This window comes from Rattus norvegicus, chromosome 4 (genome assembly GCF_021556685.1).
Source record: "Rattus norvegicus strain SHRSP/BbbUtx chromosome 4, alternate assembly SHRSP_T2T, whole genome shotgun sequence".
NCBI classification, from domain to species: Eukaryota; Metazoa; Chordata; class Mammalia; order Rodentia; family Muridae; genus Rattus; species Rattus norvegicus.
The window spans coordinates 104976227-104999811 of record NC_141537.1 but is presented as its reverse complement, the minus strand read 5'-3'; the positions used below and the strand labels follow the sequence as shown (position 1 = coordinate 104999811).

The 23585-nt window shown below is 45.2% G+C and overlaps 1 protein-coding gene across 4 annotated transcripts in view; it reads right to left on the bottom strand.

Moving 5' to 3' along the window:
* Reep1 (receptor accessory protein 1) overlaps positions 1 to 23585 on the bottom strand; it is a 116028-nt gene that overhangs the window by 20045 nt on the left and 72398 nt on the right. For 2 of the 4 annotated variants that reach the window (NM_001429157.1, XM_087658136.1), the window contains 3 exon segments: positions 2774 to 2824; positions 10165 to 10278; positions 18075 to 18195. In NM_001429157.1, the coding sequence (NP_001416086.1) occupies positions 2774 to 2824; positions 10165 to 10278; positions 18075 to 18195 (286 nt within the window). 4 annotated transcript variants of the gene reach the window in all.

Genomic DNA, 23585 nt, shown 5'->3' with positions numbered 1-23585 from the left:
TTGTGTCTGTTTCCTGAGTGCTGGTATTAAAGGGATACACCACCATACCCAGCTATTCTTTTTCTTTTGAACATGTACACACATGGATTGCAAGCAGTGTACTGGTGTATGTGTATATTTGTATATGTGTAGCCTGTGCTTCTGTTCTATCCATCCATCCATCCATCCATCCATCCATCCATCCATCCATCTATCTAACTAGTTATCTATCTACCTCTACAGAGCTCTGAGTGTCCTGGAACTCAATATGTAGACTAGGTTGGCTTTGAACAGCTAGGTTGGCAGAGTTTCTCCTGCCTCTGCCTACCAAGTGCTGGGATCAAAGGCATGCACCACCATGCCAGATTCTGTGCTCCTTTTAATTTGGTGCACAAAGGTGTTTATTTTTTCCTTTAAATCTCAGTCTAGTAGTGTTTTAAGTAAGAAGTGGTAACATTCTAAGTGAAAGGCACTATGTCTCCATTTCATTAGCAATGTCTCTTTTCTTAGTGGCATTTGAGATAATGGCTTCTAGACAATGAAACTCACTGCAACATGTTCTCAATGGCATCTGTCCTGTACTCCATGCAACTGTATTCAACGCTGGGTGTTGTCTGCCGGTCTTCCCCTCTGCGTAGCTTCCTGTCCTATTGCAGGCTTGCATCCACCCAGCTTTCTACCCGACACACGTTAGGTGTGAAGGCAGAAAGGATAAGCACGTGGACACCCATCGTGCTGTTGCCCAAACGAAATGGCTACAGGAGGCCATGCCATCCACCCCCATGCATCAGCCAGGGGCCCAGGCCTGAGGGGGGCGTGTATTGAACATGGCTTGGGATGTGTGGTGCATCACCCACACCCGTGAGGCAAAGTGTTCCAGAGCAGAGCCCCTTTTGGAGAACTTGGGTGTATAAATATGTAAACCAATTGAAAAGAGGGCTTTTTTTTCCTTTTTTTTTTTTGTGGTGGGGTTTCTTTGTGTACCTCAGGCTGACCTAGAACTTTCTATATAGACCAGGTTAGTCTTGAACTCAAAGGTCTGCCTGCTTATGCTTCTCAAGTGCTGGGATGAAAGGCATATGCCACTGTGCCTGGCTGTTTTGATTTATTTTTAGACAGGGTTGTATATATCCAAGTTACTAGCCTGTAACTTGCTAAGTAGCTGGGATAGGCCTCGGACTTCTCATCTTCCTGCCTCTACCTCCCCAAACCACAAAACCACACTCAATTTATGTGGTGCTAGGGACTTGAACCCAAGGCTTTGCGGATGCTGGGCAAGCCCTCTACCCAGTCATCCCCCAGCCCAGGAGAGGTAAACTTGCTGCTCAGGTTTTAGTACTTTTCCACCACTAAGCCTTACCACTTTATTCTACCCCAGATGGAATCTTTGCAGTTTGGATGGCTAAGGAGGTGGATGGGGTCCAGCTATCCATTGTTAATACCCAAGACTGTATTTGCTCAATGACCATGCCTCAAGTGGCAGGCTTTACTGGATAGGGCCAGGAGGACCTCACCCTCCTTTTGTCCTTTCTGCATCTTGCACAGGAGTCAGTGCACCTGGATTTCCAGTAACACCCAGCAGTCTCTCTGAGGACTTCTGCGACAGTGACAAATGTCTTCAAACCCAAAACAATTTGGGCAGTCTATGTTTTGTATTGTTTTAACATTATTAATATTGATTAATAAAATATTAATAATAAATAGGAATATTTAGTTGTTTTATTTTACATGTATGAGTGTTTTGTTTGCATGTATGTACATATGTGTACTATGTGCGTGTCTGGTAGCTGTGGAGGTCAGAAGTAGGCATTGGATCCCGTGGAACTGGAGGTACAGCTGTTTGCAAGCCACCATTTGGACGCTAGTAACTGAACCTGGCTCTCAACCACTGAGCCATCTCTCTAGCTGCTAGTTTTGACACTGGAGCCAGAGTCTCATACATCCTGGGTCAGCCTCATTATACAGTCAAGGTAACCTTGAGCTCCTGACCTTCCTGCCTTTTCTTCCTAAGGCCAAGATTACAGTTGTGCACCACCATGGCCCATGGATATGTATGTTTGCCTGATATTAAAATAGAACTGAGAGGTAAGGTAGATACTCCCAGAAATGGAACAATTTAAAGCTCTGTGCAGGTTCTGGAGGGACACGCCAAGTCACAGGAGAAGGAGGCATAAAGGAGTGTGAAGTTTCGCTTCTCTCCCTTCCGCAAGTACTCAGTGCCCGCTGTCGATGACAGTGAGGATGGAGTGAAGGTTTTAGTGAGTCAGGAAATTGACGAAAAGCCACTGGCATAACCACATTTCCCAGGGATAATTCAAGAAGAGTTAGTGCTTCCTGCTACACCTCACATCACACCCAGCCCGCTGACAGACTCCCCAGCTGGACGTGCTCAACAGCAGGGCCAAGCAGCCCCACCTCAGCATGCCACACGGAGACCAGGCTTTATCTGGGACAAAAAACTGGATTAACAAAACAGAAAGAGATGAGGATTTCTACCACGAGAGTATCAGTACAAATTCAGTTCATTCTCCAGGCATTAAACAAAGCGGGTGGGGACTGAGTACATTAGTTACATGTTAGATGCCGCCAGTCGAACACACTAAAAGGCTCTGGTATGATGACATACAGCCAGGCTGTGTGTCTGTCATGGAGTCACACACGTTACACACGGGTGTCGGGGCAGCAAGACACCTGCCTCTGATCCAGACCAGAGGCTGGTGGGCAGAGATGGCTGGGGGGCCTCTCTACCTGACTGGATCGGTTTGGAGTTAGTCACACCTCTCATCGGGGTTACCTGCCCTTCTCTGAGATCCAAGGAGGAGACAAAATGAAAGATTCGAGCCACCTGATAAAGGGTAAAAAGGGGACAAAAAAAAAAAAAAAAGCCATGGGCACAGGCCACCAAGATACCAAAGAGAGTCACGTGGTCCCCATTTCCCTCCCTCCCACGTTCACTCGCTCACTTGCTCAGCCCATGCATTTCTCTGTTCACACACAACACAAGCTGATGGGATGCTGGCAAAGCTTGTCCTGAGGGGGCTCGAACACCAGTGTGAAGTGGCTCCTGCTTCCAAGAACCTCAACGGGACCAGGGCATCAGGACAGAAATTCATATAAGAGGACAAATGACCAAGTTGACAAAACATGCACCCTTCTAAGAAGAAGGGCAGCATGGCTGGCCCGGGGCCCAGAGGAGGCCTCGCACACGAGCTCATAGTTGTGCAAAGTGAGGGCCTAGGCACCAGAAGCGAAGGGTAGGGGACAGAGCCCAGTTCTCTCTGAAGGTTTTGGAGTAGTGAGTGGAAAGAAAAGGATGTTAGAATATGAGAACCTTCTAGAAACAGTTTTTGGCTTATGCTGAAAACTAGCCCCAACATTCCAATGTCTTTCCTGTCTTTCTTTTCATTTTGGAGTGGGAGACAGGGATGTTTGAGACAAAGGTCTGCTTCCTGATCCTTTGTTTTGGGAAGTGCTCTTAATGAGAATTAGCAGGCAGAATCGAAGTGAGTCATATCTCTGTATCAGACCATCCCGATCATCTGAATCAAGCATCTCCAGGAAACAGGGGTTCAGGACCTTCCAAACACCGAGCTGTCAAGATAGTTGCCTGTTTGAAGCCCTGCCTACTCTCTGTATTCTTCAGAGATATCTCTTTAGCCTTCTTCTGCATTTCTGAACTCTCAGGCACCCAGGTAATAAGTCACAGTCATTTCTGATGTTTACCCCTTCCCCCTTCCTTCTCAAGCCCTAACCTTTCAGCATCCCTTTCTTCTTTCCCCTCCTCTGCCCTTCTAACATGGACTGTTGCAGTAGCTATGCAAGTGGCTGTTTCTTTTCCCTTCCTGTTTGAGGTCTGTGCAGCCCAACTCTGGTCTCAGCCTTCCTGTGTCATCTTTATCTTTTCATCCCTTCTTGCATTATACCTATAGAATATCTTCTTATCATCCTGGAAATAGCAACTCTGAGTCCTATTTTTAAAAGGTCAGATTGACTGGGAATAAAATAAAGAAATGAGAAAACAATTTGATTTCCCAGCGAATGATACCCATCTATTCAGACAGCAGGCTGTTGCCAGAATGTGACTGCCCCCTTGTGGTCACTGAGCACAATTGCAGGCAAAGTTGTTTCCAGTAGCAAATCAAGAGAGTGGATGCAGTTTGTGGTGTGAAAAGTGGGCTGGCACAAGGGAGAGGATGAGGAAACAGGAGCTGCTGCATGGGTGCTGCTATTGGCAAGAGCTTCCAGCTCTGCTTCCCCAGGAGCCTCATAAATACAGCTCCAAAGAACTTGGTGGAAGAGAGAAGTATTCCATCAAAGCTGGAGTAGGTACAGGTAAAAGAGTGAAAACAAGACCAAGGAACACCTAAGAATGTTCACAGAGGGCTTGAGGCAGCTGCCCAGTAGAAATCCCCTTCATGATGCCAGCCAACTAAAGAACTCAATTCCAGGGCTTCTTAATTTCAAATAATGTATATTGAAACAGACCTATGTGTCAAGTGGCTATCGTGTTAGACAGAATAGGGTTGGAGGAATAAAGAAGGGTATATATTTCACATTATCTAAGGTTTTTTTTGTTTGTTTTATTCAATACAGGGTTTCTATGTATCTCTGGATGTCTTGGAACTTACTATGTAGATCAGGGTAGGATAGAACTCACAGGGATCCACCCGCCTCTGCATCCCAAGCACTAGAGTTAAAGTTGTGTGCCACCGAGACCAGGATATCAATTAGCTTAAATAATGCAAGTAAAATCACTGCAAAACTAAGCATTTCGGGTTACTTAAATGTATTTTGAGATTTCATTTATTTTTAATTTACATTTCTGAGTGTCTGAATGTATGTGTGTCTATCATGCCTGTGCACAGCCTGCAGAGCCAGAAGAGGATATCAGATCTCCTGGGAGTTAAAGATGTTGTGAGTTGCTGTATGGGTACTGGGAATTGGACCTCTTCTTCCCCTTCTGGTTATCTTCTAATGTAGAAATAAGAGAAAGAAGACACATCCTCTTGGCTCAAGACACTAGTAACCTAGGGGCAGAAGAGACGGCTCAACGGTTGAGTAGCACACACCGCTCTTGCAGTGAACCTGAGTCCAGTCCCAGCGCTCACATCACATGGCTCATAACCTCCTGTAACTCCAGCTCCAGGAAAACCCACACCTCTGGCCTTCCTGGGCAACAGCATTCATGTGCAAGTGCCTACACATGGCACCTAATTTAAAATAAAATATGTCTTAAGTAAAGAAGCTATTAATCTAATAAAGAACACGGGGTTCTTGTGGAAAGATACACATAAGCACGTGAAAGCAAATGTCCACCCCAGCCTCCCCCCCCAAAAAAAACACCCTGAGAATCTCTGACTCACAGAGTGCAAATCTTACTTGTGGCATCTCTCTTCAAAGGCTGACTTTAATAATAGGTTTGGTACAATTAGGGTTGTGCCCAGGGCAAATCTTCAGGGAAACTAAAACAACACTGTATGCCTCTTCCTTCCTTCCTTCCTTCCTTCCTTCCTTCCTTCCTTCCTTCCTTCCTTCCTTCCTCCCTCCCTCCCTCCCTCCCTCCCTCCCTCCCTCCCTCCCTCTCTCTCTCTCTCTCTCTCTCTCTCTCTCTCTCTCTCTCTCTCTCTCTCTCTCTCTTCTGACAAGGTTTCTCCTTGTAGCCCTGGTTGTCCTGGAACTTACTCTATAGACCAGGTTAACCTTGAACTCAGGGATCTGCCTGTCTCTGTCTTCTGAGTGGTGGGATTAAAAGCATACATTTTTTTAAGTTAAGCAATGAGTTAAAAAAAAAATTGGTTTAGCCTAAGAATGGGCCTCGGGTAGGAGCCAGGTTTCTAAGGCAGTGAGTGAGGTGGCAGGGAGCCATGTGGTTATAGAACTTTTTTTTTTCTTTTCTTTTTTTTTTCCGGAGCTGAGGACCGAACCCAGGCAAGCGCTCTACCCCTGAGCTAAATCCCCAACCCCGGTTATAGAACTTTTGCTCAGTTCCTTCTCACTAGGGTCCCCTTGAGTGTGAGGATGGCTTCTTCTGGACAAATGAATCTCAAGAGTATTGTTTTTGAAAAAGAGAAATTACCCATTCTAGTCTTTAAAGTTAGAGTTGGGACTGTCTCCCTCCTGCGAGGAATCATGAAGCCAGCAAAGCCACCAGGACACTTAGATAGAGGATGCATGCATCATTTCCTGGGGACAGAGGTAGAAGCCTTGGCGAGAATGGTTTAGACACGGGTAAATTGCCCTTTGAAGAAAGTTCCCATGGCTAAATTTTTGTTTTAGTTTTTCTAATTTTAAGATTAAAAAAATAACAGCACTAACAAGAAATTTATGTTTTCATAATGATGCAGTTTAGAAGTTCAAGACATTTTCTCATTTTTTTAATTTTGTATGTACATGTATGTATGTGTGTGTGCATCTGTGCTTATGCAGAGGTCAGAGGTCAACTTTTAAAAAATTTATTCTTGTGTTTTACGTGTATGAGTGCTCTGTCATCATGCACCCTAGAAGAGAAAATCAGAGCCCATTATAGATGATTGTGAGCCACTACATGTTTGATGGGAACTGAACTCAGGATCTCTGGAAAAGCAGTCCAGTGCTCCTAACCACTGATCCACCTCTCCAGCCCAAGGGGGCAACTTTCAACAGCTGGTTTTTCTTTTTACTATGTGGGTTCAGGGATGAAACTCAGTCATCATAAGCTCAGCAGCAAAAGCCTGAACCTCTGAGCCATCTTACTGGACTGAGCTTATAAAGATTTCCATATAACATGAAGATAGAAACATCCTCCACCGGCATTAATTTTATTAGGGAAGATGCTCACAGATCAATATTATTTTTATTTGTATGGAGAACTTGTCTATACATATATCTGTGTACCATGCATGTGCAGATCCTTTGGAACTAGAAGAGGGTGTTGGATCCCTTGGGACTGGAGTAACAGACACTTAGAAGCTGTTGTATGCATCCTGGGAACTGAATCTAGGTCCTCTGGAAGAGGTGCTCCTAACCACTGAGCCATAATGTGGTCAAAGAGCTTTCATTCCTCCATTGGTAGCTCTGTAGCATCTAGGGAGCCATGGAAAGATGGACAAAAGAGCTCTACAAGGAAAGAGGACCGGCTCCTTGGTCACATAACCTGGGAGAAGAATTTGCAGTCCCACTGTGGCACAAACTCATGTTGTACAATGATGTCTTGGTCTGCACACAGGGACACAAACACAAACACGCTCACACACACACATGCTACAAACATATACACACACACCTACACACACACCACAAAGATACACACACCATACTTATACAAACACACACACGGCTCTTCTCATCTTCAAGGTTAATGTTCTAAGGTGTTATGTTTCCATCATAGGAAAAGCACAGGGATAAGCTGTTTTAACCTCAGTCACCCATGCTTTCTACTCTGGATGGGACCTTAGGCAGTGACCTATCCAAGGGTGCATGTTTAAAATCATCTGGGGAACTAATTAAGAAAAGAGATTCACAGGCCTGCTCCGAGGCAGCAGTACTAAAACCCCAAACTCAAAGCCTCCAAGGTGGTTCAGGCATGAAAGCCAGATTTGGACCCACTAGTGAGTCAGCCTCTGACACTGCTGGGTGCTATCTATGGTTGCTATGGAAACCATGCTGCAGACCTGGGCCTGACTGGAGTTTCGGGTTTTATTATTATTACTTTAAAGCACATATTGTTTCAAAAAATAGAGGACATTATTTTTGGAGGAGAAGATGTGTTCTCTCTTCCTAGACATTTGTATTTAGTAAGAAAAAGCAAGGCTCCCACAAAGCAGGAAAAGGTTCTTATTTAAAAGCATTAGACAGAAAGTGAAAGTCCTTTCCCACATGAGCCTAAAGGAACTAACAAGAAACTATTTCCTGAGGCAAGTTCCAGACCATCTGGGAATACTCCGGTTTTTAGCTGAGGTGAGACGCCTTGCTGGAGGAGCCTTGGGTTCATGGGCCTTCTTGGTAGCAGAGTGAGGGGATGAGTAGCCAGGATGGCACTGAGGCTCTGGAGGCCCCAGCTGGAGACCGACCTGGAAGAGGGTGAGTCTCTGGAAGTCACTGATGCCTCAGGGCTGAGGAGCCTGTGCTGACAAAGGTGGCACATGCACTCTGACTGCAGAGAGACTAAGTGGTGGCCTCGAGCATCAGGTCATTGTAGAGAAGACTAGAGAGAGGGACCAAGAGGCAGATCCTGTCACTCTGTGTTGCAAGGTTGGCTCAATGACTTTTGGGCTTGGCAGACTGTTCTCTTTTCTTTCATTTACAACTTTGAACCCAAGAGGTTTGCGTTCCAAATGGAAGGTTCCTGGGATTCACTGCTGTTTGTAAACCACAATGGAGTTCAGGTTCCCAGGCAGAGTTTCCCTTCCAAAGATGCTCTCTGGGATCTATCACTATGGTAGTTCCTATTACACCAAGGCGGCCAGGGGTCCTGTGGATACTGGAGTCACACAGCTCTGTGCCTTGACTTAACCAGAATCCTTTCTTCTGTTTCTTTTCCCCTTCCCCTAGCCTCTGTAGTACTCTTCCACTTCAGACAAAAGGGGCTTTCCTTTTAAAAGGGAAAAAATGTTATTGTTTGAGATAGGTTCTCACCATGTACCCCTGACTGTCCTGGAACTTGATATGTAAAACAACCAGGCTGACCTTGAACTCACAGTGATCCACCTGCCTCTGCCTCCCGAGTGCTGGGATTAAAGGTGCCAATACTTCTGAAAAAAGCACCCAGCTCATGTGCTCTCTCTAGCAAACACTCTCACCACACCCTTCCTTATTTCCCTGCACAGGGAAGCCATCTTGGATCATCTTGAGAGCGCTACATCCTACCACCTACTCACAACACAGGAGCACCAAGGTCTGCCTCCATCAGTCTGTCCCACATCCACCCATAGCTCTACCACACGTGACCCCAAACCCTGGTATAACCCTTCAGGACTTATCACCTCTCCTTTGCTAGATCACCTCTCAGCCAGTGGATTTACCAGAGACCTCCAGCCTGTGCCTGCATCCCAGGAAAGAGAACACTGATGAATTTACTTCAAGAGAAGATGTCTGACTATTTCACTTGTTCAGGTCTGTGGGCATAGCAATCCACACAAAGATAAAGTCTCATGTGAGAAGAAACTAGGAAGAGATATAAGAGAACCTTTCCCCGCTAGAGGCCTGATGAAAATGGGAAAGAAGTAATGACTACATCACAATTGTCCACCGGTCCTGCATTTTTGAACCTTCTCCACTTTATTATGTCTGTTATAAACATCACCACCATCATCACCACCACCACCACCACCATCATCATATCATCATCACCATCATCAACATTGTCGTCGTCGTCGTCGTCGTCGTCGTCATCATCATCATCATCATCATCATCATCATCATCATCATATCATCACCACCACCACCATCATATCATCATCATCACCATCACCATCACCATCAACATCAACATCATGCTCTACACACTCTAAGACCCTGCATCCCTTCTCAGGATGTAATGAACCATGTGAACATGGGTGATCTCTCTACCTGCCCATTTTGGGTTTAGATGATTCTACTAGTGCACCCTGGGAAACAGAATAAAGATATCCTCTCCCTCCCCCTTTCCCTATTTCTTCTCTCATACCTCAGTTTCAGGTAGATTATTTTCCCCTCAATATTAATTTCATTTTTAATAATGTGCATGTCTGTGTGAGGATCTGTGCACATGAGCGCAAGTGCCCACTGAGGTCTGAAGAAGGCACAAATCCCCCTGGAGCTGGTGATACAGGCAGTCGTGAGCCACCTGACTGTGGGGACCAAACCTGAGTCTTCCTCAAGAGCGGCATGCGATCCTAACTGCTGAGCCATCTCTCCAACCCAGGTTAAAGGTTTTTAACCTATGATCCACATGGAGTTTCACGGACTCTGGGAAAGTCCTGCTATCACATGTATCATGTATGCACATATGCACATTTGCATGTATATGGAGGAGAATGCTCTGGAGGCAAAAGTCACCATCTTTCTTTCCCCATCATACCTTTAAAGGGACTTTCAAAGATAAATAGAAAGAGTGGTGGTTGGCCCATATCCTATCCTGTGCAATCTACATAGGTGGCAGCCAGAGGCAAGTAGGGGTACTGAGACGTCTGCCAGCCATGGTAGTCAGGACCCAACATGGTACTGTACCTTGGAGGCAGCCATCACAGCTGCGGTGGCCGCCACATTCAAGCCTCGCTTCCCAAAGTGCACGAGGGCATCATAACTTCGATCTTTTGCTTGGACCAGGCAGTCATCGATTTCCTGTCGGAGGAGAAGCAGAGGCACACTGAGCTGGCAAGTTCAAAAAACATATCTTCCCACCCTCTCCTCCCAAATGCTGGACTTGGCAGCCCGCCTGATGGCTGACTCTCACCGGCTTGAACATCATAGACACTTTGAATATATGTTCATAGACAGGAGGGTGGAGAAAGATGGTTAGATAGGGCCAAGTGTAAAGGGAAATTCTGAATAAGTAAGCACACAGTAACTCACTGACCCAAGGCCTGGGTTATCTCTAAAGTTCCTCTAAGTCCCAGGGATGCAGACAATCCTGCCTTTCCCCCGAAAGCTGCTCCACAAGACAGACAGCATCCAGCATGACCAAATACCAGGAACAAAGCTTCAAACTCAGACCTCAGCTAATTGGTGGCAAACTTGGGGGGGGGTTAGTTTGTTTGGTTTTGTTCTATTTTTTTAAGATTTATTTTATGTGTAACAGTGTTTTGTCTGCATATATGTATGTGCACCATGTGCATGCAATGCCTGTGGATATCAAAGAAGGAGTGAGATTCCCTGGACCTATAGTTACAGGTGGTTGTGAAGCCACCCCTGAGTGCTAAAGACAGAACCCAGGTCCTCTGGAACAGCAGTCAGTGATCTTCACTGCTGAGCCATCTTGTTGTGGATTGTCCCAGTGCTGTTTGTATTCTGATGTTAATTCTGCAGGTGACATCATGGGAACCTTCTCACCATTCTAACTGGTCAATAGAGGCTAGAGCCTATGGTTGGGCAGTAGAGGGGAAAGGTGGGATAGGAGATCTTTGAGAGTTGGGGCAGGTAGAGAGGGGAAGAGGACAAGAGGGGAAGGAGAGAGAGAGAGAGAGAGAGAGAGAGAGAGAGAGAGAGAGAGAGAGAGAGAGAGAGAGAGAGAGAAAGAAGAGGAGGAAGAGGAGGGGGAGGAGGAGGAGGGGGAGGAGGAGGAGGAGGAGGAGGAAGAAGAGGAGGAGGAGGAACCCTTGATAGAGCAGAACCACAAGACCAAGAGAAGCAACAAGAAGTGAGGGATCTTATAGCTGAGGAATAAGTGACTATAGTGTTAGATCTGCCCAATCAAGACTTATAGCTTATAACTATAACAACTGGATTGCATGTTTTTATATGGGTTTATTGGGGTTGGAAATTCTGGTAATATATCTCCCCAGACCTCTTAACAGTTTTCTAGAAAGGGACAGCAATGATAGCGCTTCACTTGGGGTGCATGACAAGGGTTAACAAGGTGAGCACCTTGGCTACCACACGTGACAGCCTCCATCATCTTCAAGACAGGTGATGGAAGCCTTGCAATCCCCTCACTCTGCTACCTGAGACACTGGCCAATGTCTGCGGATGACAGAAGAATTGGATACGGAAAGAAACAGGCACTATTTTGGTGGAAAAGGGACTTAATTATAACAGATGCTGAAATAAAAGAAACTCTTCCAGTGCCACACAGCAAGGGAAAAGCAAGGTGGAAGACAGTACCGAGGTCTCCTGACCAAAGCCAAGTGCAATGCTGCCAATTTAGCTTGGTTCTGGATCAACTCTACTGTGTTCTGTTTATTTCTTTGTTTTGTATCTTTCATTGTTCTGGGAAAGTGTGTGTATGGTAGCCACAGTGGTTCATTTTACAGTTCAGTAAGGTATGTGGCATCAGTCTTGTTTGAAGCTCTGCTCCATAGTGAGTTTCCTTTGCTCTGAGGTTGGAGGTCAGAGGGGTTGGGGGGTGGTGCTCAGGCAGCCCCAGCTGCTATCCCTCTTCACAGCCTCCCCGGGAGGGCCCAGGCTCTGTGATCCAGCAGACTAAGGGAGTGATTCTTGGCAGGTCTTAAGAGACACCACTTTCTCTCCAATGGACAGGATACAGCTTCAAAGAAGACAACATTTGGGGAGGAGATGAGAAGGGGATTTGGTAACCAAGTAAGAGGTATCTAGAGCTCTAATCCCACCTTTCTGAGATGGGGGATGCTGTGGGCTTGGTTCCCAAGGAGCTGTTCAGGGCTGGCCACAGCTGCCCAATTGCTCTCTTCCCCAGAGCCCTCCCATACAGGAAGTCCATAGCATTGAACTTCAGAAAGCACAGACATTAGTATACCAGGGGGAGCTAACTGCAGGACTCTGTGTTTGTTCATTTCTCCGTGCTGTGAGAGAATTGCTGACAAACTCCAGGAAGGAGAGGGTTTTCCCCCCTTGGTGTTTTGAGATGGTTGGTATGGTCCACTATTGTGAGCAAGATACAGTGGAGGGAGCTGCTCAAAGTCATAGTGGCAGGAACATGTGGCACTGTTTCTCACATGGCACCACCAGGACACAGAGGTCTCAGTGTACGAGGACCAGGAGCAGGCAGATATAAACCTGATTCCTGCCCCACAACCCACATTTGCCCCTTAGGCACCATGTCCAAAAGATTTCACAGTCTCCCAACACAGTACCTCAAGCTCTTCAAACCCAAGAGACTAGGGGCCAGGGAGCTCACATTCAAAATGTAACAGGTACCTATTTTATCTTAAAGAATTTTACTACACAATTAGGTTAGAAAACAATGTAATTAATGAATTATACACTGTTAGAATCATTTAGCCCAGTAATCCGACTCTTGGGAATTCAGAAAGACCAAAGAAGGATCTGAATGAACCCTATGTGTGGTACTGCTCAGTGCAGAATTACCTATAACAAGAAGAACATCGGAATGATCTCAACATTTAGTAGAAGGAAACCGTTCTGTCACTGTGGGACATTAGGTCATGCAAGATATGGATTGCAGGCAATGTTTATGATCTCAAAATACAAATAACTCTTTGCTAGGATGTTCATTCCTATTCATTTATGTAGCATGTGGGGTGTGTGCACGCATGCATGCGCATTGGGTGTCTCCCTCTATTGCTCTCTATTAAAGAAAATATTGTAAATTGACAGTTATTTAGTGGTATGTGTGTGTGTGTTCATGCGCATGTGTGTGTAAATGTTATACGTGTGTGTGCATGGGTCTATAGGTCATGGTGCTTGAGTACCACCTGCAAGAGTTGGTTCTCTTTCTCTCCCATCTGGGTTCTGGGGCTCAAACTCAGATTGTCAAGTTTGGTGGCAAGCACATGTATCCTATGCACCATTTAACTGGCCTTCTACCTTAGTTTTTGAGACAAGGTCTCTTGCTGAGCCCGGAGTTCACCATTTTGGCTAGACTAGCTGATGTTGAGCCCCTGCATCTGTCTGTGTCTTCCAGCCCTCCCGACACTCCACCTTGCCTGTCTACACGAACACAGTCCTCATGCTGGCACAACACTGAACCATCTTCTTGAATGCAAATATTTTATTTCTATTAAGAATGTATTTATTTACTTAGAGACAGGATTTCAAGTCACTCAAGCTGGTCTGGAAGACACCATGTAGCTCGGGATGACCTTTGAACTTCTGCTTCCACCTTCTAAGCGCTGGGATTGCAAGTATGTACCACCATGCCTGGTTTAGACAGTACTGGATATTAAACCCTGGGCTTCGTGCAATGGGCAAGCATTCCACTAGCTGAGCTGCCTCCCCACTCCTCTATGTCAAGTTTTTGTTTATCTGTCTCAGAGATGGGCTTTTCTTTTATTTATTTTATATATCTGAGTGCTCTGTCCTCATGCACACCAGAAGAAGGAATCAGATCCCAATACAGATGGCTGTGAGCCACCATGTGGTTGCTGGGAATTGAACTCAGAACCTCTGGGAGAGCAGTCAGTGCTCTGAATCATCGAGCCAACTCTTCTTCAGTCCAAGACCAGCTTCTCTTATGCCGGGTGCACTGGTCTTGAAGTCCTGGGCTCTGTAAATTTTCTTCTCTTGTTCATACAAAGGTCTGGGACTGCATGTATGTGTACCACTGTTCCCAGCTTAAATTTGACAACCATTGAAAGAAAGAGTCTCTATAAAGTGGTAAATAGTACATGTAGAGACTTTCTCTGCAGAATGACAGGGGCTAAGTGTGATTTTTTAAAAAAAGGTTGTTTTGATAGTTAATTAATTTATTTTTGAGATGAGGGCCTGGATGTTCCTGGACGGCCTGAGACTCACTATTTAAGACCATTCTTGTTGGCCTTCGACTTGTGTCAGGCAATCCACCTGCTTCTTCCTTCTGAGGAGTGGAGCTGGAGGTATGTAGTCTTTGGGGAGGTAAATTACTAATCTTTTTCTCTTTTTTTTCAGTTTGTGAAAAGTTTTATCAACGATAAATAGCATTTTTATATAATTTTACCACTTTTTTTTGAGACAGGATCTTATTTTGTGGCTCAAACTTATAATGGTTTTGCCTTAGCCATATATATATATATATATATATATATATATATGTATGTATGTATATGTATATATATATATGCCACATTGACCAGCCACTATATCTAGACATGTGCAAATATACACTTTTTTCCAGAGACACCGCTCCTCTGTGTAGCCCTGGCTGTCCTGGAACTCACTCTATAGACCAGGCTAGCCTCGAACTCAGAAATCTGCCTGCCTCTGCCTCCCAAGTGCTGGGATTAAAGGCGTGCACCACCACTGCCTGGCTAAATATACACTTTTTTAAAAATAAAAACAAAGAGATTATTTTCCTATTTCCTTGTCAGCAATACTGTCATTGGTGTATTAAGAATTGACTGATCTATGGGGTGGGGCATAGGTCAGTGGTAGAACATTTGCCTAGCATTCATGAGACGTGGGGCTCAATCTTTAGGACAATAAAGAAGAAATGTTATTAATGACTCTGTGTGTGTGTGTGTGTGTGTGTGTGTGTGTGTGTGCATTCACATGTTTTTGCGTGTAAGTGTGCATGACATGAATGTGGGAGCCATGTCTCTTTCTCCACTTTCTTTCTTTTTAAGACAGAGTCTTCACTGAACTTGGAACTCACTGGTGTGGCTAGATTACCTGTGCAGGGAGTTCCAGGGGACCTAGAACTGTTCCTCCTGTCTCCATTCTGGGGTTATAGACACCTTCTGCCAAGACTGCTTTTCCATGTGTGTGTTCATGGTCAGAACTCAGGCCCTCACACAGCACAGCAGACAGTTTACCGATGGAGCCATCCCTCCAGCCTCAAAGTTACTGATTTTATACCTTGATTTCTTTTAATCTTTTGACTGCTGAACTCATCTGTCAGTTTTTTTTTTTCTTTTCTTTTTTTCGGAGTTGGGGACCGAACCCAGGGCCTTGTCTTGCTAGGCAAGCACTCTACCACTGAGCTAAATCCCCAACCCCATCATCTGTCAGTTTTAATAGTCTTTTTGTGGAACCCTTGGGTTTTCCTACACATAGGATCAGATCATGTGTACACAGGAGTGGTATGGCTTCCTCTCTTCCTGTTGTGTGCATGACTGCTCTTTCTCTTGCCTGACTGCCATGGAGAGACTCTCCAATGCTGTGCGGAGTAAGAGCAGTGAGGGCGGACACACTGGTCTTTGCTGAGACATAAAAGCAAAGTCAAAAGCTTCTCCCAGCCGGCAGTGGCTTGTCACACATGATTTTTGTCATGTTGATGCATGTGCCTTGGACGTTGTCATGAATATTGAGTTCTTCTAAAAATACTTTATTTTTAGATTTATTTTCTGTCCAGGTGTCTGAGTGTTTTGTCTGCCTGTATGTGTGAACACTATTTATGTATGTGTGTGTGGTGCCTGCAGAGGTCAGAGAAGGATGTAGGATTCTCTGGAGCTGGAATTACAGATGATTATAAGCTATTGCTTGAGTGACGGACGGGAAGAACCCGGGTCCTCTGCAAGAGCAAGAAGTGCTCTTAACTGCTGAGCTGTGTCTCCAGTCCAAGGAAGACTGGATTCTATCAGATGCTTTTCCCTGCGTGTATTGAGAAAACTGCAGATTTTGAACAAATCAGATATTGCTGTACTATTCATGACACTAAGACATGGAACTAATCCAGATGCCCATCAGTGGATGAGCAAATGATAATGGAAAATTACTCATTTGACTCAAAATAAGACAGAATGATAACCCTTCTAAGCAAAATGAACCAAAATGGAGCATTCTGGGTAACGTGAAATAAGTACAGATACCATGTTTTCTTTCCTATGTGGATGTTAAGATAGTCAGTCTAGATGCAGAGTTCAAGAGGAGAGGGAGCAGGGACATAGAAAGTAGGAGTGCTACAGACAGAAGAAATGAGCACTACTGTTCTGAAGCACTGCAGGATGACTGGAGCTCACAATGGGGGGAGGGGCAGGAAACAGAAAGGGGGGGGGGAGGAAGGACTTGAAAGTTTCCAGAGACAAAGCAATAAGGGGCGAGACCTGCTAATGGCCCTGATTTGATCAGCATATATTGTACGAATGCTGAAATATCACATTGTACCTCATAAATATGTACAAGTACTGTGTACTAATAGTGTTTTAATCAGCACACGTTATATGAATGAAATCATGCTGTACTCCATGAATACATGTAATTATAATAATGAAAGTGAAATGAAAACAAATAGAAACTTACAGAAATAAGTTTTGGGGTGTGTTGAGATACGGTTTCCCTGTTTAGCCTTGTCTGGCCTGGAACTCACAGGAATCCACCTGCCTCTGCCTCCTGAGCGCTAGAATTAAGGGCACTATAACCAGGGAGTTTTTAAAAAGGCATTGAAGTTGAGTGCAGAGATGTAAGCCTTAACCCTAGTACATGGGAGGCTGAGGCAGGAGGATAGGGATGAGTTGGAGGTCAACCTGAGATATTCAGGGATAGCCTGGGCTACAGAACAAGATCCCATCTCAGAGAGAGAGAGAGAGAGAGAGAGAGAGAGAGAGAGAGAGAGAGAGAGAGAGAGAGAGAGAGAGCAGTAGATAAAGATATGTGTCAAGCCTTAGAACCTGAGTTCAGTTCTTATGATATACATGTATACATGGAAGGAGAGAACCATTGCTCTCCCTGCAAGTTGTCCTCTGATCTTCACATATGGCATGCATGCAACCATACAGGATAAATGAGGGGAGGAGAGGGAGGGAAGAGAGGGAGAGAGGAGAAGGAGAGGGGGCAGAGGGGAGAGAGAATGAGACTGTAGCTGTTCTTTGCTACTTTGTGGGTTTTTCTTTTTCCCACTCTTAATCCCGCCCCCCCACTCCAGTTTCACCCCCTACTGCTAGATAGGAGAGAAAGAAAGAGAAAGTGGAGAGACAAATAGAGATCTCCAGTCTTATTTCTTTTGTTTCTTCTTTGAGCAGACTACTAACAAACACCAAACAATCCCCGAATGCCCAACAGCTGCCAACCCCACCTCTTGGACCCTCTGCAAACTTCCCAGGATTCCAAAGGCACAATCTGTGCTGACAAAACCATGCCTCTGCTAGAGCCCCAGCCAAATGCTACAGGCAGTCTGAAGCAGCCCCATACCCCAAACCTGGGATTAGAACGGAAACACATTCTCATAATGTTGATGTTAGTTTGTTTGTTTAATTTTTATGAGTACACTGTAGCTGTTCAAACACACCAGAATGGCATTGGATCCCATTACAGATGGTTATGGTTGCTGGGATTTGAACTCAGGACCTCTGGAAGAGCAGTCAGTGCTCTTAACCACTAAGCCATCACTCCAGACCTATTTCTGTGTTTTTTTTTTTTAAAGAAACTAAAAGTACAGAATTCTCACTACAGAAGATTCTATCTATCTATCTATCTATCTATCTATCTATCTATCTATCTATCTATATCACTATTAAAGGAAACAACTTACCTGTTGAAGTAAAAAAGAACCACAAGGGGTCTCCTGCAACAAAACAATCCTTTCTACACAGGACTTTGATTTTTCCCTCGCTAGAAGCTGCATCAATTACCTTTTCTTTTGAGGACAGTGTGGGATGAACAAACTTCCTGTACAGGAGGCTGGATCCTTTTGTATAGGGAGACAGCAGCCAGGCTACAAATGCTATTTTTAGTTCATAATAGAATGGAAACCTGGAAATATAAGAAAATATGCTTCCATTAGGTTCTCAGCAGCACTGTTTAAAGCCCATAAAAAAAAGAAAGAAAGAAAAAAAAAAAAAAGACGGGCTGGTGTGGGCGCCTCCCATCGCATACACATACGACATGTTCCCAGATTCCTTATCCTCCACCTGAGGAAGTCATGTGCACACACATGCACATCTACACACCCAAGACCTCTCCGTCATAGCCAACTCGTGTTTTGTTTTGATTCTGTTTCTCAAGAAAAGCAGGAAGGCAGGCTCACTCCAGCAGTTACACCCTGGCCTTGCCTGGCAGCAGCTGACAGTTTCTGTAAGGCTATGCTAACAGGGGTCAGCAGGTTGATCCGGCTGCAGCTTGTGGGCTCAGAAGATCAAGTTTGTGTCTGGGCAATAATCATTCATCCTTCACTATTTACAGCCAGGAGACACAGAGGCCAGGGGAATTACAGCAGGGTGAAGCTAGCAGGGTTTCCACAATGACTAAGCACCACTCTTTCTTATGTCAATAAAGGCAGGGAGAGGAGGAGATCAACTCCTACCAAGAAGGAGAATCCTGCTTCCTCTACTCAATGGCAGGCACAGAGATCTTAATCTCTTTTGTGTGTGCCAAAAGAAAGAGGAGTGTGGGATAGCACATGCTGGACTCCTACACACCCTTAGGCCCATTCATTCATCTGTCCCACAAACACTGGCCTGGATGCACCTATCTGGGCCATCTTATATAAGGCGGGAGTTGGGGGAGTGGCAAAGACTCCCTGCAATCTTGGAGCTTCCAGAAAAAGACAAGATTCTGGCAGCTCGGGCTGAAGAGGTGGTGAGGTCGGGTAAAACGCTTGCTTTGCAAGGGTGACAAGCTGAGTGTGATCCACAGAAGCCACAGAGAAAGGAAAAGCCAGACGGTGCAGCACGCACATGTAATCCTGGCAGTGGAGGGGCAGAGACAGGTGTGTCCCCGGGATACAGGTCAGCCAGTTTACCCTACTCAAGTCACAGGCCATTGAGACCCTGTCCCAAAAGAAAAAAAAAGTAGATGTGCCTCAGGAACCACATCTGACGCTGTTTTCTGGTATATAAATACATGGATGTGTACCTTCAGAGACACACACGCACTCACACACACACATACACACACAAACACACACACACACACACAAACACACACACACAAACACACACACACAAACACACACAAACACACACACACAAACACACACACAAACACACACACAAACACTCACATACAAACACTCACACAAACACACAAACACACACAAACACACACAAACACACACAAACACACACACACAAACACACAAACACACACAAACACACACAAACACACAAACACACACACAAACACACACAAACAGGCACACACAAACATACACACACAAACATGCATACACACACAAACACACACACAAACAGGCACACACACACACAAACACACACACACAAACACACACACACACAAACACACACACACCTTCAGAAACAGAGAAAGAGGATAGAGGTATGAAGAGAGGAGGAGAGAGAGGGGGAAGGGAAGGGAAAGGGAAGGGAGGGGAGATAGTCTCTGATGTCCTCGAATCTGCTATTGATTGACTGATAAAATAATATCAACCTGAGACAAGGGTCCTAGAGGGCCTCTTCTACTCTTCATCAAGTCTTTAAAAAAAAAAAAAGGAAAATCCAAGCCCCTCAAGTGGATGCAGATCAGTGGGGCCATGGTGTGCTAAGCAGAGTTTGACCAGATTTCAGCCCCACCTCCCCAGTCTCTAGATGGTGCTATGAATAACCCGGACAATTGCATTACAGCATCGTGAGACTTTGTTGACCCTGGAGGAAGTGTCCTCACCAGGGAGGCCCAATTCCTAGATCTAGCCAAGAAAGAATTTCCCAGCACAAGCAACGGTTCTCCTGAACTTTCTTGCTTATTTTCTAATATTTTACTTTTAAATTGTGTGTATGTATGTCTGCATGTAGGTTTCTGTATGTGAGTGCAGTAACTATGGTGGCCAGAAGAGAGCGTCAGATCCCTCTGAAGCTACAGTTATGGGAGCTTGTGAGCCATCCAACATGAATGCTGGGAACCTAATTCTAGTCCTCTGCAAGAGGAGCAAGCATCTGAATTGATGAGCCATCTCTCTAGCACCCTCCCAACCCTAGAAATGAGAGAGGGCTGGTGAGTAAGGAAAAGATCTGGTACCTCCCCTAGTGGCCTTGTGTGGTGCTACACTTTCTGTTACTAGGGATCTGTGATCTAGAGAGACATCTCCCTCCTGTCACCCACTTTCAGGTTCTCAAGTCTGACCACATCTTCTTAAAACAAATCCCAGGCATCCTTACTTAAAATAAGATGCGATAGATAAGAAGGTCTCTTATGCTAGTCTGAGGGACCAAAAACTAAGTCTTTCACAGGCACTCTTCCCAGATAAAGGGAGCTACAATTAAAAGCAACCCCTAGCAAGTTATTTCAGAGCCCTTTCAAACTCATACAGCCCCCCTTCCCTAGCCAGCAGTGCACCTCACCAAAGCCCCTCTGCTTTCTGGCTCTGGCAGGTTCTTTCTGAATGTTCTCCAGTAACTGGGGTTCCTGAATGTTCTCCAGTAACTGGGGGTTCTTCCTGAGCAAAGTTGTTTCATCTTTCACAGCCACAAAAGACTGCTGCTAAAAGAGGAGAGACGTGATTGGTCCACCCCTACCCCACCCCCACCCCCAGAGTGGTTCACAGTGCTCATTAATAATGGAGAAACTTTTGTTTTGAAAACAAATTATTTGCCAGTCCAAGGGGAAAGCGACTGACTCCAGCAAGCTCAGAAACCAGCCTAAGATACACAGATAGTTCTAAGGACAGCCATCACACTGGGGTTCTTCTAGCTACTGTGTAAAAGATGTTTTTAAAAAGTAGGGCATGCATGTGCATAGTTCAGAAATGCTAAAAGATCTGAAAGTGTACAACAGTGTTTCCCTCTAACCCAGGCCCTCTAGACTCTTAATCTGTTCCTAGGGGCTAGGCCTAGTCAGTCCGGTGGGTCCCTACCTGTGATTCCCTGAATTGCCTGTTGGTGGCGTTCTCTGTTCAATATATCCCCTACACCTTGCTTTCCCTAATCTGCACAGAATCAATAGTATACATTGGGGAACCATCTCATACCAGAACATGGAAAGCTTCAGCCTCTTTCATGGCTTCCTATAGATGTCTAAGTATCTCCCGGTTAAAGGGATTGATGACAACCTCCGTCCATCAAAAGCCAAGCTTCCAGCAAACTGCCCTGCATATGCTTCTTTTCGGATGCATCCAAATGAGGCTATGGTCTGGGTTCTCAGGAATGGATTATCTGTGTGCACTTTGTAGATAGTAGGAAACTGTCATTTAGATCTGCGTAATCACATTCTCACTGCACAGCCAACTAGGAGCCTCTGTCTCAGACTACAGGATTAGCATTTAGGAAATGTATGTGCTTATTTGACTCTCCCAGGGGCCCCTCTGGACTGCCCAGCCTACCTTGATTCTCTGAACCATTTGCTATAGATCACTTGTTCTTTAGAATCTTCCTAGCATAATCCACCCACCCACACCAGTGCAACTTTTAAAAGCTTCTGCAAGAAGCTGAAAAGAAGGCTCTTGCTGCCTAGAGGGCCAGAGTTTGACTCCCAGCACCGATGCTGGAAGACCACAGTTGCTTACACCTCCATCTCTGGGGACTCTGACACCCTCTTCTGGTCTCCTTGGACCCACATATGCCTATAATAAATGTACACATGCATATACTCACACACAAATATACTTACAACAATATCTTTAAAAGCAACAACAAAAATTTTTCCTCTCCCCCAACCTTTTAGTTCATTCCCTGGGCCTTTGCTTGTCAGACCAACAGAGCATAGTTTAGTGATAATTCAGGTGACAGTGTTTGGTGTGGCCAGAAGCTCTGCCTTTTGAGCACCGTCCCCAACCTGATACCAAGTAGCTCTAGACTGTAGGGGAGGTCACTATTATGCAATCATGTCTATCCTGGTGATGGGGTCTGGTTTGTCTTTTTCTTTTTCTTTGCCTCTCTTCCTCTTTCTTCTTCCTTCCTTCCTTTCTTTGACACAAGGCCTCATTATGTAGATTAGGCTGGCTTCAAACTCACAGAGATCTGCCTTCCTCTACCTTCTGAGGATTGGGATTAAGGGTGAGTACCACCACTATGGGCTTCGGGCCTGCTTTGATGATACCCAAGCATAGGGAAATCAATGGGTTGTAGAAGAGCTAATGCAGAATGAGCTTTTTTGGGGGGAACTGGGGGTGGAGAAAGATGACATCAGAATCCAGAGCACTAAAAAGGAAGCCATTACAGCCCTTTTAACTCTTCTGAGGACTTCGGCCTAGGGCTAAGAGGCAGATGTACTTTCAGGGCTTCAGCCCTTAACCTGTTACCCCTTGAAAGGCATGGGATAGTCATGGGTAGTGTAGTGGGCCTGGTGACTATTGCCTATAAGTCCTAGCACTCACAATACTGGGGCAGAAGGATCATGAGTTTGAGGCCATCCTGGGCTGTCCACCAAAACCTTGTCTCCAAACAAAATTAAGGACTAGGGATGCAACTTGGTTGGTAGAGTGCTTACTTAGCATGCATGAGTTCCTTCATCCCAGCACAGAATAAATTGGGCATGGTACTGTACACCTGTCAACCCAGCAATCAGGAGGTGGAGGCAGGAAGATAAGTTCAAGGTCATCCTCAGTTACATAGAAAGTTTAAGCCATTCTGGAATACATACTCTCATATATACATATTCTTAAATATATATTAAAATTAAAAGTGAATGATTGACTAGTATATATGCTTCTTCAACTACTCAGTGTCCCCCAAAATCTTAGGCTCAAAACCAGGGTGCTTTTAAAGTCAATTAGAATGAGATCATCAAGAAGTCTGTGAAAATAAATTAGATGAGAGAGTGAAACAAAAGGCAAGTCCCTGGGCTTTTAAAGTGTCCTTAGAAGACAATGATGCCTGTGGGTTCTCTGCCCTCCCAGTCTCCCATGTGTCCTCCTAGCCCACGGCAACCCATCCTCATCACATGTCCAGGACACTGAAGAGGCATGGGATGCTGGTGTGGGAGTGCAAAACCTCCAGAGATAAGCCCACTACTCAAGGACAGGATATTTACAGACAGAAACAAGCTGTTTTATGGCTAAGGAAGAATGAACAGTCCCTATCTACCTCTACACATGGTGCACATGAATGGAAATCCAGCCCTCCCCGTTGTCCCAGGACTAACCCTGTCCTGGTTCCATTTCCTTACTCCCAGCCCACACATCCTTCTCGACTGAGCTCTGCCTGTAAAGTTCCCTGATTTTAGAGCTCAGTTTCATCTCCACGGTCACTGAG